Source organism: Camelus dromedarius, chromosome 7 (genome assembly GCF_036321535.1).
Source record: "Camelus dromedarius isolate mCamDro1 chromosome 7, mCamDro1.pat, whole genome shotgun sequence".
Taxonomy (NCBI): Eukaryota; Metazoa; Chordata; class Mammalia; order Artiodactyla; family Camelidae; genus Camelus; species Camelus dromedarius.
The window spans coordinates 69,715,496-69,730,011 of NC_087442.1; the positions used below are offsets into that span (position 1 = coordinate 69,715,496).

Below are 14,516 nucleotides of genomic sequence, written 5' to 3' on the forward strand. Positions count from 1 at the left end.
GCAATAGCTATTGGATATTGCCTATATTTTAAATATATATCACTTAGATATAAAGCTCTGCATCTCATTCTGTGCCACCCATCACCTCTCAGAGAATCCATGCACAAATGCCTCAGTAATGTGGACTTCCCTGGAAGCTGCCTGAGAGAGGCAAAGCTGGGCTTAAATTGCTCAGTCCCGAGAAACTGCCTTGACGTCTCGTTGACAAGTAGGTCCTGTACCACTAGAGGCTGACACTGAGGACATTTCCATTTCCTCTTTCCACAAAGTAAGTGGCATCAGGCCCCCTCCCTCTCTTATAAGTTTCTCTGCTTTTGTCTATCAAGCCATGCTACTCAACCAATTCAAATTGCCCTCTCTTTATTCTGCAGAACAATTTAGATAAGCCCCAACTTCTCTTCCAAAATGCCTGAACTACAATCCATCAGCAGGCTGGGGACAATTGACTGTCCTCTAGTTGATGTGATCCTGACTACTTTAGAAGTTAATATGAATATTAACAGGTCTTCCTGGATATATATTAAAGGCATAGTTATATAATACATAGTATATGTATCATATTAACTTTATAAAATCCTAAAATATTTTTGAACTGCTGATCCCAAGTGTTTCATCTAGGAATCTGCAAATCTGTCATCTAGCCACCATCTTGAGTGGGATCACTATCCCCTCCCAGCAGTTTCTCAAATAAATACATTGGTCTCCCTCAGAAAAATTCTCCTGAATAAGTTTTCCACCTGTTTATATAACTTTATATTCAGATAGCATTACAAAAATCAAAAATCATCTTCTCATATATTTTCTTATTTGAGCCATTCACAGCATTAGCCTGTAAGTATTCAGTATAACGGGGTTGTTTCTCACGGATAGTTTAGAAGGGTGGTTCTTGGAAATTTTTAACAAATATCTCAAGTCAAACTGGACATAAATGAGGAAAGAGTCACTGCAATTAAAAGAGTGAAAAGGGAACTTCAAAAAATTATCCATAATCATGATGTATAAAAACTGGATGATCAGTTAAATAGTGTAACTAAAACCCTCCAAAGTTAGTGACTTAAGATAATAATTAAAATAGCTATTATTATTCTGTGATGAGGCGTTGGGTTGTTTGGGCAGTTCTGCGAGTTTCAGCTGGTGTGACTGCAGCGCGCAGGCACCTCAGCTGAGGCTGCTCCAGGAAGCTTGTTAAAACCTCAGCTGAGACCACTAGGGGCTGGGGCCACTGGGCTCCTCTCTTCACAGTGTCTCACCCTCGGGGCTTATTCCAAGCATGGAAATCTGCTGGTGAGAAGAGGGCCAGATTGGAAGGCTAGTCTAGGAAGTTACATGCCATTCCCTCCACATTCTTTTGGAAAAAGTAAGGCAGGAGGGGTTCAGTTCCAGCCAAGAAGTAAGGAAACAGACCCTCCCTCTTGACGGGAAGTGTGGCAGGCCCACTGTAAAGGGTAGTGACTGGGTCGGAGGTTGGGGGGTGATTCATTGCAGACCAGTATTGTAACAATCCCCCACAGCTGTGCTAACATGCGTCCTAGTTTACAAGTGCATTCACATCTTTTTCTCTTCACGAGAACCCTGAAAGGCAGTATATTATATTCTCTATTTTCACAGTTGAGGAACCTCAAGCTCTGAAAAAGTCAATGACTTACTAACTCTAATTAGGTGTGTTACCCCAGAAGGTAAAGACCCAGTTCTTGTCATACCCGAAAGACAAGTTTGCAGTCAGGAGACGGTGTGCCTTGTAGCAAAAGATTTTAAAAGATTTACTTACGAGGAAAGGAAAAGTACACTGCCAAGAACTGGAGGCGGGTTGATCCAAGGGAGGAAAAAGTGGAGGGTTTTGTCTCCCTTTTCTCTTATACCCTTTGCTTAGAGGTGGTCTTCTGATTGATTGACAGCACTTGTCCCTGGAATACTTAGTCATGTTTGGCCCCTTCTACGCATGTCCTTACCCATGGTGTACACAGAAAAACCCACAGGACATGGGGTGCTAAACCGCAATGTTAATTATATACAATGAACATTGGTTGTGTCCAGTTAAGTCCTTTCTGCTCCCATGCAGTGGTGGCTGTCGGGTTTTAATCATTTTGTTTGTTTGTTCTTTGTTTTTTGTTTTTTCCTGCTGGCACTCAGAAGAAGTAAACTCCCTTTATGTTGCAGGTGGCATAACACCATCTTCTGGACCGTCCTTCCTCCCCTCCACCTATCTGCCCAGTGCCCCCACTTATCTAACTACCTAACAGGTGTAAGATGGCCGAGCGAGGATTTAAAGTCAGACAATGCCAACCAAAAAAGTCATGCAGTATAAGACATGCACAAGCATCCAAGTTTTCCAAAGAGTAGGTTCTGAATTCTAGAACCTATTTATAAAATGGGTGAATAAATAATGCTGAATCATGTAAGTTATAACCTCATGACTGATTAATAATTTTCAGTTTACAAAGTAACACTGTTAAGTGACATAGAAACTAATTTTTTGTAGTATTTTATAATTCTACGTCTATAGGACCATATTTTAAACAACAAGCAACTTTCTCTTTTATTTTAAATTACAGATTTACTTTGGGAAAAATATAAAGGGAAGGAAACAGCTTGATATTCCAGATGTGAGAATTCAGAAATGAATTTAACAAACCTTTCCCCAAAAGACTGCTGATGTTTTTTCTGTCAAAATTGAGAAGCCAGTTCATAATTAACTGTAATCTCACTTATTTCCTCCACTCTTGCTGCAAATCTCATTTTAAAGCAGAGCTAACAAAAATGGCTGAGAGCAGCGATTGAGAAACAGCTCAACCACAGCAAAAAATGAGGTTGGATCTTCAGCCACTGTAGGTTCCTGCTCTACTAAATCAACACAATCCTCTCGTACCTTCTGTTAGAGTGGGAGCATAAAAAATGGTATGTGCCTATATAAAATCTGTCCTATTCTCTATATTTATACAAACATGAATATATACATACACACACACACGGAATGCATGGACTTTTACATATAGGAAGTATAGCAATTGTTTGAATTTTATCACTCATCACGTCACATGAAATCACTGTTACGGTACACACTCGTCATTTTCTTCAGCTTCTTCAGAGGCATTTGTTACAAAAAGATGTTTGCATTTTAGCTTAAGGGGTTATGTTAATTTTGTTGTTTTTTCAAAAAAAGATCAGTAATAATTACTGGTGCTCTTACACCATAAAAGAATCCCACAAATTCACTTCGGGAAAGTTTAGAAAACACATAAAATTCTAAAGAAAAAGTAAGATTACCTATGGTTTTGCCATTAAATGCACATGGGTTTTGTGCATTGGCTTGTTTCCTATTTCATTTTTTCTATGCATTTTAGTGGTTTCATTTTTTTTGTACATTTATGAGTATATAACTTTATGAAAATTTACCCCATGTATACTTTGAGAAATTTTTCCCCTTATAATGAACTCTTCAAAAGCATTATTTTAAATAAATAGCTTCATAAAACAGTATCATCCGGTTGTACCAGCTTGTACTTCTCCATTCTTGTATATTGATGCAGTTTTGACTATTTTAATTTATTGCTGTTGTAAGTAATGCTGCAGTAAACCTTTTTTTGAAAAATCATTTTTGCAACTCAAATGATCTCTTTAGGACTGGTTTCCAAAAGTGTATCACAGATTATGAATCTTTTTAAGGCTCTTGGTAAGTATTTTCCAAAAAGTTTGAATCTCTTTACACTCCCAAATTTAGCTTACGAAAGAGCCTACTTTACAAAACACTCGCTAGTATTATTATAAATGCCTTAATAGGGACATAATGGACATTTAATAACTAATCTGATATTCAGATTGTTGCTTGCTAAATAGAGTTTAATAGATACATGCTATTTTTAATTAAATAGGCTAACTTAAATATATGGAGATTAATTGTAGGTTTTAAAAAACTAGTGAGACTACACATTTTTCTATATTTGATGAAGACTATTCTAACTTCAATTTTTGTAAAGTCCTTAATTTATTCAAGTAATGCACATGTGATCACATACAAGGTGGTCTGTTTGATTTTATCCCCGTTGAGTGGTATCTGTAAGGACTTGGGTAGACTCGACCACCCCATTCCAAAGAATCATTAGTTTGTTATGTTTAGCTGTTAATGATCACATTTAGATTGGTTCTAATTTACTAAAATAAAGACTACCTGGGAAAGTAAGATAAGAGTTAAGAGAAAAAAGATCTGGTTTTCTGACACTGAAAAGTCATTTTAGAAAGACATAGTGGTATATAACAGTGGAGGTTTTCAGAAATTAATTCATTTCATGACCTACCTATCAGGCTGAGTGAGTGGGAGCTGAACTATCAGCTTGTTGAGCGAAACTGAAATTCAAATAAATGATCATTAGAGTAACTATATAATGAACAGGAAGCAATGAACATTTTGACTATAGCACCATTAGTTAATTTGCAGAACGAAAGTAATTATGATAGTTTTCTGAGTAAAGAAAGAGACTCGATAAAGTTATCCATAACTTCCAACTTCTCTCCCTCATATCCTTAAAATTCTGAGAATTCACACAAAAGGAATTCACCTGGACTCTGCTCTAGCATTTCTCTTTAAATCAGAAACATCTCCCAAGTACAAGCAACTAAGCCCAAATAAAGGATTGAAAAAAGAAATGTTATTCGAAACTTAAAGGGCTCCAAGCCAAAATCATTTAAAAAAGTCAACAACCAAAAAGTTTCCCAGTGTTACCATCGCCTCTTTTGTTTTCACAGTCCATTTACTCTCCCCACCATACAACTCATTTTCCTGTTTTTAGATGATATTTGCTCCTGGGAGAGAGGAGGGAAGGAGAAAGTAAAGTCACATGTTTGCACAATGGGCTGTAATTATTCCCATCTTAAAAATTATTGCTTTTTGTTGAGCCTATCAATATTTCTTTGCATATTGATGATCACATTTTACTTCTTACTACTTTACAAGCTCCTTTCCCTCCACAATGAAAAGAATATGGAGTTAATATATTTTCTCACTTTAATCATTATTCTGAGGCTAGAGTTTGAAAGGGTATTTATCCTTATCAGTTTTTTAAGGTTGTGGTTTGTGAATCTAAATACATCAATACATTTTATTCTCACAAAATGAGCAAATTATGAGAAACTAGCCAGCATGTGAATCATCTCCTTCCTCACCTCCCTCTAAGAGTGTTACTGATTCCTAGAGCAGCCTGGACCATGAAGCTGTTTCGTCAGAGAAGGCATTATGATTCAGAATTGGGTACCCAATTATCTCCTTTTTTGGAGCAAACGTGTTTCTAGGAGGTATGACAGGAATGTATTTGCCCCCACCTGTGACCACTAGAATGTCAGGTTGCCTTAGCTTGATTTGCTTTGATGAAGTGCAAGCATTCTCTTCATTATCTCAATGAGTGACTCTTGGCAGTTTGACCTTAGAAATCACATCTCAGTATGTTATGAGAGAAACAGTTTATCCAAAGTTTTAGTAGGAACTCAGCCAGTAATAATACTTCATCTGATGACTAACCATCTTTAAAAGGGGTAAGTTTAGTACAAATTGTTACAACTGTGCCGTGATTTTTGGATGTGAATGGAATGTGCAATAACAATTATAATGATTATTACAAAAACCTGGAAACTTACTTGCTGAGCAACTTACTCATTTCTATTTATTTGTTCCCAGCTGTTAGCTTTTGACTTTAACCTCAAAAAGTGGGAGGTCAATTACGTCCACTTTGTAGTTAGGTAGCAAAACTGAGGCGGCGCAGATCCATTGCTGACCTAAAATATTCCCTTCTCCGAAATGCAGTGACTAAAAAATAATGTTTGTCGGGGGTGGCTGGGGAGTGGGTCGGGCGTGGGTCTGAAAGAGTGGATATGAGTTATACGTCAGGCTGCTGGCCAGCTGTGTGACTATACAAATTAATTTACCTTTCTGGGCCCACAGTTGTACAAAAAAAGGAGTGAACTCATGTTTCAAAAGTTCACACCACTGTGACGTTTTAATATTCTACAATCTGTATCTTATATCCTATCCACAATTTCTCCAAATCCTTTACTTTTGCGTAGTTCCTTTAGGGAACAACACAGTGATAAGCATTCAAAAACCTAACCTGCTTACTGATACTGAACCTAAGATTCTGAAATAATTGTTCTGGGAAAGTTCTAAATGAAAAGGGCCAGTGTTAGCTCCTTTTGGGAAATTTGTCCCAAAGGTATCGGAGGTATCTCCAATTAATCTCCAGTTACCTGAACTAATTTCTAGGATCTTTAAAAATCTTCCCTTTAAAACAACAGCAAAAAAAAAAGAAAGAAAGAAAGAAAAGAAAAGAAACTACATATCCCATGAGTCAAAGATGGAAACAGACACTGCCCCTCCAGCCTCTTTCCAGTCCCCTTGAATGTAGTCCGTTAAAATTCAGGTTGAGGCATCCTAAAATATGCCTGAAAGAAACTTCAGCTGATTTGTGCGGGTTTTCAGCAGCGCTCTCTGGGCTCCTTTAAATCGGTGCTGAGAGTGAGGAAGGATACAGAGCGACGCATCGCGGGATGGGCGCGGGCTCGGGCATCACCTGTTCTGAGAGGGGCATGCGCACTGCGAGGGCGCGGGCGAGGAGGCGGGGCGCGGAGGGAGGGGCGGACGGCGCCCGGCTGGCACCGCTCAGATCTGCTTCTCCGCGGCTCGTGGCGTGAGGCGGCGTCGGGAGTTGTCTTCTGGAAAGGTTGCCTGGCGTTGTCCAACATGGAGGAGGCACCGGGCTCTGGCATCACCTGCAAGCGGGACTAATCCCCGCCTGGCGTTCCGGGAAGCCGTGCCGGGTCCCGAGGCCAGGGACTCCGCCGTCCGCACGCCCCGCGGCGGACCCCGGCTCCGGGAGCGCCTCAGGCCGTGGGCTTCCTGGCGGGGACGCAGCACGAGGAGGGAGAGCCGCGGCCCGGAGTTCCCCTGAGCCATGGGCAACGAGGCGAGCTTGGAAGGGGAAGGGCTCCCCGAAGGGCTGGCGGCGGCGGCGGCGGCGGCGGCGGCGGCCGGAGGAGGGGCCGGCGGGGCGGGGAGCCCCTTGCACACCGCGATCCCGGCCGGCATGGAGGCGGACCTGAGCCAGCTGAGCGAGGAGGAGAGGAGACAGATCGCCGCTGTCATGTCAAGGGCGCAGGGGCTGCCCAAGGGAAGCGTCCCCCCGGCCGCTGCGGAGCCGCCTTCCATACACAGGCACGCACAGCATGTTATATATGTCCGGGCATATTTGTACAGCTTTCCGTGCACATATGTGCCAGCACGGCAGTACATATATGTCTCCTTCGTTCATTTTATTCTCCTTAATGGGGTGGCGATTAAGAGATCATAAGCCTTCTGTTGGGCAGAGTAAAAATGATGCATTAGTGAGTTTCTGGTGGGATAGTCAAGGGTTGCATTTTTGAAACTGTGATAAAAGGTGGTGAATTTTGGCCTTTTGGAACCTTTTCCCTCTAGGGTGGCATGGAGAGACGCCCTCCAGTGTTTTACTAATCTGGAAGTCTTCCATTAATACAAAACGGACGTGTTAGGAAATGGGTAGAGGCGGGTGTTTACCTGTCTCCGTTTAAACCTCCTCAGTCATTTCGGGGTCTTTTTTTCCTCTGCGGATGACATCTAAGTATTTCTGTAACAATATCTTTAATTTCCCTGGAGGTGATTTGTCTTTCCTTCACACCCCATCCCCAGAGAAGAGCAGGAGCTGTTTAGTTAGAAGGTATAGCATGAATACACCTTTTATATTCAGTGAGGAACCCTGGAATACGTTGTGGCATTAAACAGATGGTTTGGTCACAGCAGTGCAGGTGCTGTACATGTATTTATGAATTAGCATATGCTATTTTTTAAACCACTGCTCTTTTATAAGGAAAAGTGTCTTCCAGTTACGGAAGAACATGTGAATTTGTGTTATCTTAAAATTAGTTTCCAATACCTACTTTTAAAGACAAAGCAAATAGCAACTTCCACAGGCATAGAGCTAATCTGTAGTTTTAACGTATTCATTTCCCTCTCTAGCTCTCCATTTTCCTCTATCCTAATAAATTAGTTCTTTTCTAATTAGACTACTAAGAGGGTATAATCATCTTGCCTGCCCTGCCTTTATTATTGTAAACAAACCCTTTAACTTTGCACCCTCCCCTACAGAACAGTTCTCTGTCCGTTGTTCTGAAACCATTCCTGCTTTATGATAACTGAAGGAAAGCCTACAGTTTTCATCAGAAATACTGGAAATCTGAAAGATTTGGTTATAGGTGTAGACTCTTACTTTCTACTTCATAAAAGAAAAACACTTCAATTTAGAAACGATAATAGAAGTATATTCATGTAATTTTTCCAAGTAACTAATATGTTTAATATAGGAGAAGTGTAAAATGTTTTATGGATAGTGACAATATTTTTCACATAAAATCTTAAAATGTGTAAAATTTATTAAGTAAAAATACCATTTTCTTGAAGTGAAACCAACACTAGTAAAAACTGGCTTTTTTTTTTAATATGTTTTTCCAGGATTTTAAACTAGTAACATATTGGGTGATCCCTTTGGTATAAAGCCTTTCTTATCCATTCCCTTAAGAGTACAGTTTATGATATGTACTGTTTTTCTCTACTGATTAAAGCTGACTTAGAAAAAAATTTTGAATGCTCAAATACTAGATTTTTATAGGATAATAACGAGGTATTTTTATAGATAATAACTTGTATTAACCTTTTAGAAATGCATGCCAGCTCTTCTACAATTTTTTCTAAGAGGCACAAGCAACAGGTTTAGCATGCTGGTTACCAATACCAAAAAAAAGTGAGGTTTGATTTCTAAACTCCTTACTTCTGTTCATAGGGTAGCTGGAAAATACTGTTTCAGCCTATGAAATTATGGTGTTTTATGCAGTATTTGTATCAGATAGCAGATTTTGTGTCTGCTTATATTTTACTGAAAGATTTCTATAAAAGGTACATAATTTTTAGAAAGTTATCCCCATATGCAATAACCAAATAAACACTTGATTTATCATTTAGATTTTTCAAAACATTATGTATAAGAAAGTATATCCAAATCATTTCAAGTTTTAAGAGGTTAGTGGTGTAAATTAGACACGATGGGGTTTGATTTATTTTTTTTTTAAGAGAAATAAGATTTGAAAGCCCAGAGACTTTACCTTGTTAATTTTAACTGACTCATGGCAAATGATATATGCTTCTCAGCCACAGGTGCCTAAGTTTCCTTGCCTCTAAGTACAGCCAGTAATACTCACCTTCCCTGTCTCGTAGGGCCATTGTAGGAATCAATTAAACATTGACAGGGACATTTTTGTTTGGGTTTTAATTTAAAAGAGCCTTAAAAATAGAAAGAGTGGTAATATTAATATCAGCAGTGGATGGCAATGGCAGTGATGACTGCAGACAAGTTGTATGTTGAATTATTCATTGTTTTGAGTAATTTTGATGTATCTGTATTTTCTTACATATGAAGAAATCAATGCAGTGTAGTGGAAATCCTGCCCGTGCCCTTCTGCCAGGAGTCAGGACACCAGATTTCTGTGACTGACTAGTCTTAGGACCTTGAATTAATCTCTTAGCCTCTTTAAGCTGTAGTGTCCTCTAATCTAAATATGGAAATGAGTAGATATTCCTAAACTTGCTTATATTTCATTAATATTATAAAATTTTGTGACTCAACACTGTCGAGTTAGGTGTCATTGCTTGCTGTGTTACAGTAAAAAATATTTTAGTATTCCAGCTGCTTTTATATTCTTAGACTTGAGTGCATGTTTTTCTCATTTGTAGCTGAGGCATTTTCTTTTTTCTGTTAACCTGTGAAAGAAAATTCTAGTATCGGGATGACAACAGTAAAATGAAAAGGGAGGTTTCATAAAACACGAGTAGTTACAGCTTACAAATGAAATGCTCCTGGATTTTTTGATTCATTGTAGACCCAGGAAATGCCATTTTATTGCTTGTTCTTCTCATTCTATTTGAACTACAGATGTGTTACGTGAGAAGAGCTTTACTGAAAAACACTTCTGCTTAGGAGACTAGTCTTTTGTAAGAATTCTGACTGAATCAGTAATTTTCTTTAGCATTCATTTAGGCCTCCTCTATGGGTAGACACCTCCACAACTGTTTTTCTTCCTAGAGCAGCAAGCCAAGTCCAGGTTCTAAAATGAGTATGAAATGTTTCCATTTATACCTCAGAGGACTTGTAGAAGAAGTTAAAGTAAAAATAATTCAGAAAACATTCATCTAGAGTGAAACAAAAACCTGAAACGTTCATTCATTTTTTTTTACTCGTTATTCATTCATTCATTCATTCATTCATTCATTCATCAAACAGTAATACTCATCTACTAGGTACCAGATTTGGTTCTAGAGATGCAAAGAGGAGTGAAACAATTTTCTCTCTAGGAGTTCACAGTCCAGTACACAAGACACAGATTGCATTTTAGTCATTTTTCTTTTTAACAGAACAATTGTCGTACCAAAGAAATATTCACCAAAAGACCATAGTTAGCTAAGATACCTTTCTATTTTTGTTTGGTATTGAGACTGTATCTTCTCTTAATCATTGGTTTTCTACTCCTCACTCCCAGATCTCCATATTTTACATTTATTTTCATAATTATGACAAACAAAACTAAGTTTAAATTTTAGAGTAGTCTTTATAGCTGTATAGGTATTTTTCTACAAGGGAATTCCATAGTATGATGCAACTTAATATGTGTAAGAAGTACATGCAGTTATAATTTCTGATGCAAGTAGATTGCTTTAACATTTGGTGTTTACTGTTACCATAAATATTTGGTATTCCCAAAGTTTGTTTTTTGTTTTATACATATGTTGGATTAAGTGAAATAGTATCACAAAAACAATGATTAAGTTTAATACTGTTTTTGAGAGAGTACAACTTAGTTAAGGATACATTTTTTTTTTTTGGTACTGTGTTTAAATATAGATTTCTTCAATAAAATACCTAAGTAATTACTTATGGGATAGTCACTTTTACATAGTCCCTAAGCATTCCTTTAGGCCTCCCCTTCACGGGAGTGGTAAACTTTATTAGTTGAATATAAAACATTTCTAGAGTGATGTAAAGATTTAAACAGTGGAACCTTTTGAAAATCATCTCTTTTAGGTTGTTTACTATGGCTCTTCTGCCTTCATATGGAAGGGAGCATGTAGAGACCTGTAAAGAAACATTCAAAATTATTTTCCCCAAATGGAATTATGTAGCAGTGTGTTTTAAACAGTTGGCAGAATCAATTAGGGTAATAATTTTAGTTCCATATTTAAGTACAGGCTTCAGAGACATGGTAATATCTAAAGTGTGGTAACTTTTTCCCATAGGAAATTGCCTAAGAATTCTCCTTATTCAGCTTTTATTAGAAAATCAATTTCTGCATACTTTGCCATTTATAGATTATTTTCTTTCTGACCATTTGTTGTTTAGAAGTAACACTTCCTTGTTTCTTTCTACTACACCTTACATCTTGATCTATACTGAGATTTCTATGTCATTAGAGGAAGTTCACAAACTTAATTCATATTAAGTATCAGATGGCCTGAAATGAAAAAGTCCAGTCTATTAGCAGGTAAATTTTGATAAAACAAATTAAGACCTGTTGTCATCATTTCATTTTTCAAATGCTACCAAATAACTCTGTTGCTCTTTTTTCTTTTAATTAAAAAGAAATAAATCTTCAAATCTTTTCCAAAATTCAAAAGTTACATATAAAAAATACTTATAATTTGATTTATTGTGTTGTTCTAATGCAACATGCTCTTATTAGTTGCAGCTTTATCAGTAAAGGATAGCTTATTTAAAGATTAATGTGTTTGATATTTGGCCAAAAGTATATATAGGAAACAAGTATTTTAATTATTTAAACCATTGTCATTTAAAATTGATCATGTTTCCAAAACTTTTTAAAAATCTATCTTGCATATTTGTCTATGAGTTAAAAGAAATCTTGCAGATTATTTGTTATATTTTAAGTCAATATCAATAATAAATATTACTATTCTAACAGTGGTAATAGTAAATGTCATAGAAAGCATTAAGAGATCATTATGTATTTTCTTCATCTTAGAAAAGTAACAACACTTTTCAGAAGTGAGATCATAACCATCTTGTTGCTATTTGTATACCAGACTATGTCTGAAGATGCTTTAATCATCTTGTTACACTGAGAGGTCTCAGATTAAGAATGCTGTTGGAAAAACAATTGAATAATATAACACTATTCTTGAACAAGAAAAATGAAATTGTTTCTCAAAATTTCTAATTAATTAAAGTAGGAATCTTTATTCTATAAAGTTTAATAAAGGATAATATTTGATGGATATTACCTTTTCTGACAGAATAGGGTAAAATTGAATAGATTATCAGTTTTATCAGAGTCCCAGGAAAGGTGTCCTATAACCTTTACTAGGTCCCCTGATGTCTTGTTGTGTGCCTTATGTAGCACAGTAAATGTAAATTCTAGTTTTAAATAAAAAACAAAACAAAATACAGTTGCAGCAAACTCATTTTAAAATTAATATTCTCACTTCTTAGTATGCTAGGATTTGGGAGACACATTCTTTGCCTGTAACTTTGATACATCCTGTGAGCATGAATGTACTGGAACGTGGCATTGCGTGATTTGTTAATATATTTAAGTAGGCTTTGAGTATGACCAGACTCTATTAAGTGTAAGTGTAAATTATTTTTATTATGGATACTTTCTAATTAGAGAGCTTAAGTTTTCATCACCCATAGTAGCAAGTATTGTGTTTTCTTCTTTTCTTCACCTCCCTGTTGAAAACCTGTACCCATGTAAAGAAAGTAACCAAGATAGTGAAAATTTCATGATCACTTACAGGATGCTATAAAAACAGATTCTGGTTATAGTTATACATTCATAATTTTAAGGATAGTAGAAAATAAGAGCTTTTCAATATTATTTCGAGTTGTGATAATTTTCATTATTTTCACTTCTTTTTGTTTCATTCTTCTAGGAAACAAGAGTTGGACAGTAGTCATTCTCCAAAGCAACCAGGAAAACCGCCGGACCCTGGGCGTCCAGTTCAGCCTGGCCTCAGTAAAAGTAGAACTACAGACACTTTGAGGTCAGAGCAGAAATTGCCTGGAAGGAGTCCTTCCACTATTAGCTTGAAAGAATCAAAATCCAGAACTGACTTTAAGGAAGAGCACAAGTCTAGTATGATGCCTGGCTTCCTCTCAGAGGTTAACCCATTAAGTGCTGTCTCCTCTGTTGTAAATAAATTCAATCCTTTTGATTTGATATCAGACTCTGATGCCTCCCAGGAGGAAGCCACCAAGAAACAAAAAATAGCTCAGAAGGAACAAGGAAAACCTGAAGGAATCACAAAGCCTCCATCACAGCAGCAGTCACCCAAGTCAGTTCCTAAGCAGCCAGGACCTGTGAGGGCCCCGCTTCAGCAGGATGGCTCTCCCAAATCTGTATCTTCTCAGCAGCCGGAAAAAATTAAATCGCAACCTCCAGAAACAGGAAAGCCAACTCATGCTCCTCAGACAGACCCGGCAAAATTGCCACTTCAGAGAGATGCAGCCAAGCCTCCGACTAGACAGACAGACGCAGTAAGGGGAGAATCAGTTAAACCCTCACTGCAGAGCCCATCCAAGCCACCTATTCAGCAAGTGAGTCCTGGAAAACCTCCAGCCCAGCAGCCTGGACCAGAAAAGCTTTCCACACCACAGCCTGGGCCTGCAAAGCCCTCGGCTCAGCAGCCAGGACCAGCGAAGGCCCTGGTTCAACAGCCAGGGACAGCCAAGTCTCCAGCCCCGCCACCAGGGACCACAAAGCCTGCAGCTCAGCCTGGGCCAAAGACTCCTGCTCAGCAGCCAGGGCCAGCCAAGCCCCCAGCCCAGCAGCCGGGGCCACCGAAACCCCCAGCCCAGCAGCCGGGGCCACCCAAACCCCCAGCCCAGCAGCCGGGGCCACCCAAACCCCCAGCCCAGCAGCCGGGGCCACCCAAACCCCCAGCCCAGCAGCCGGGGCCACCCAAACCCCCAGCTCACCAGCCTGGGCCGCAGTCTCCAGCTCTGCCAGCGGGGCCTGCAAAGACTCCAGCTCAGCAGGTTGGGCCAGGAAAGACTCCAGCTCAGCAGCCAGGCCCAGCAAAGCCCCCTCCTCAACAGCCGGGCCCAGCAAAGCTCCCTCAGCAGCCGGGCCCAGCAAAGCCTTCAGCTCAGCAACCTACAAAACCAGTAAGCCAAACAGGAGCTGGGAAACCTCTGCAGCCACCAACTTTTCCATCTGCAGCACAGACTCCAGTACAAGGCCTCCCTAAAACCATCTGTCCTCTTTGCAATACCACTGAACTTCTGTTGCATGTTCCAGAAAAGGCCAATTTTAACACATGCACTGCATGTCAGACCACTGTTTGTAGCCTCTGTGGTTTTAATCCCAATCCTCATTTAACTGAGGTAAGTACATTTATTCATTGTATTCATACTCTCAGAGTGTATCATCATCTTTTGCAAATGATGCTTAGCTTA

At 38.8% G+C, this 14,516-nt stretch overlaps 1 protein-coding gene across 5 annotated transcripts in view; it reads left to right on the forward strand.

The window, feature by feature from the left end:
- The first annotated feature begins 6,633 nt into the window (after window positions 1-6,633).
- PCLO (piccolo presynaptic cytomatrix protein) overlaps window positions 6,634-14,516 on the forward strand; it is a 310,859-nt gene continuing 302,976 nt past the window's right edge. For all 5 annotated transcript variants that reach the window (XM_064487619.1, XM_031454792.2, XM_064487621.1 and 2 more), the window contains exons 1-2: window positions 6,634-7,195; window positions 12,992-14,444. In XM_064487619.1, the coding sequence (XP_064343689.1) occupies window positions 6,936-7,195; window positions 12,992-14,444 (1,713 nt within the window). In that variant the 5' untranslated portion in view covers window positions 6,634-6,935. The remainder of the gene's footprint in view (window positions 7,196-12,991; window positions 14,445-14,516) is intronic.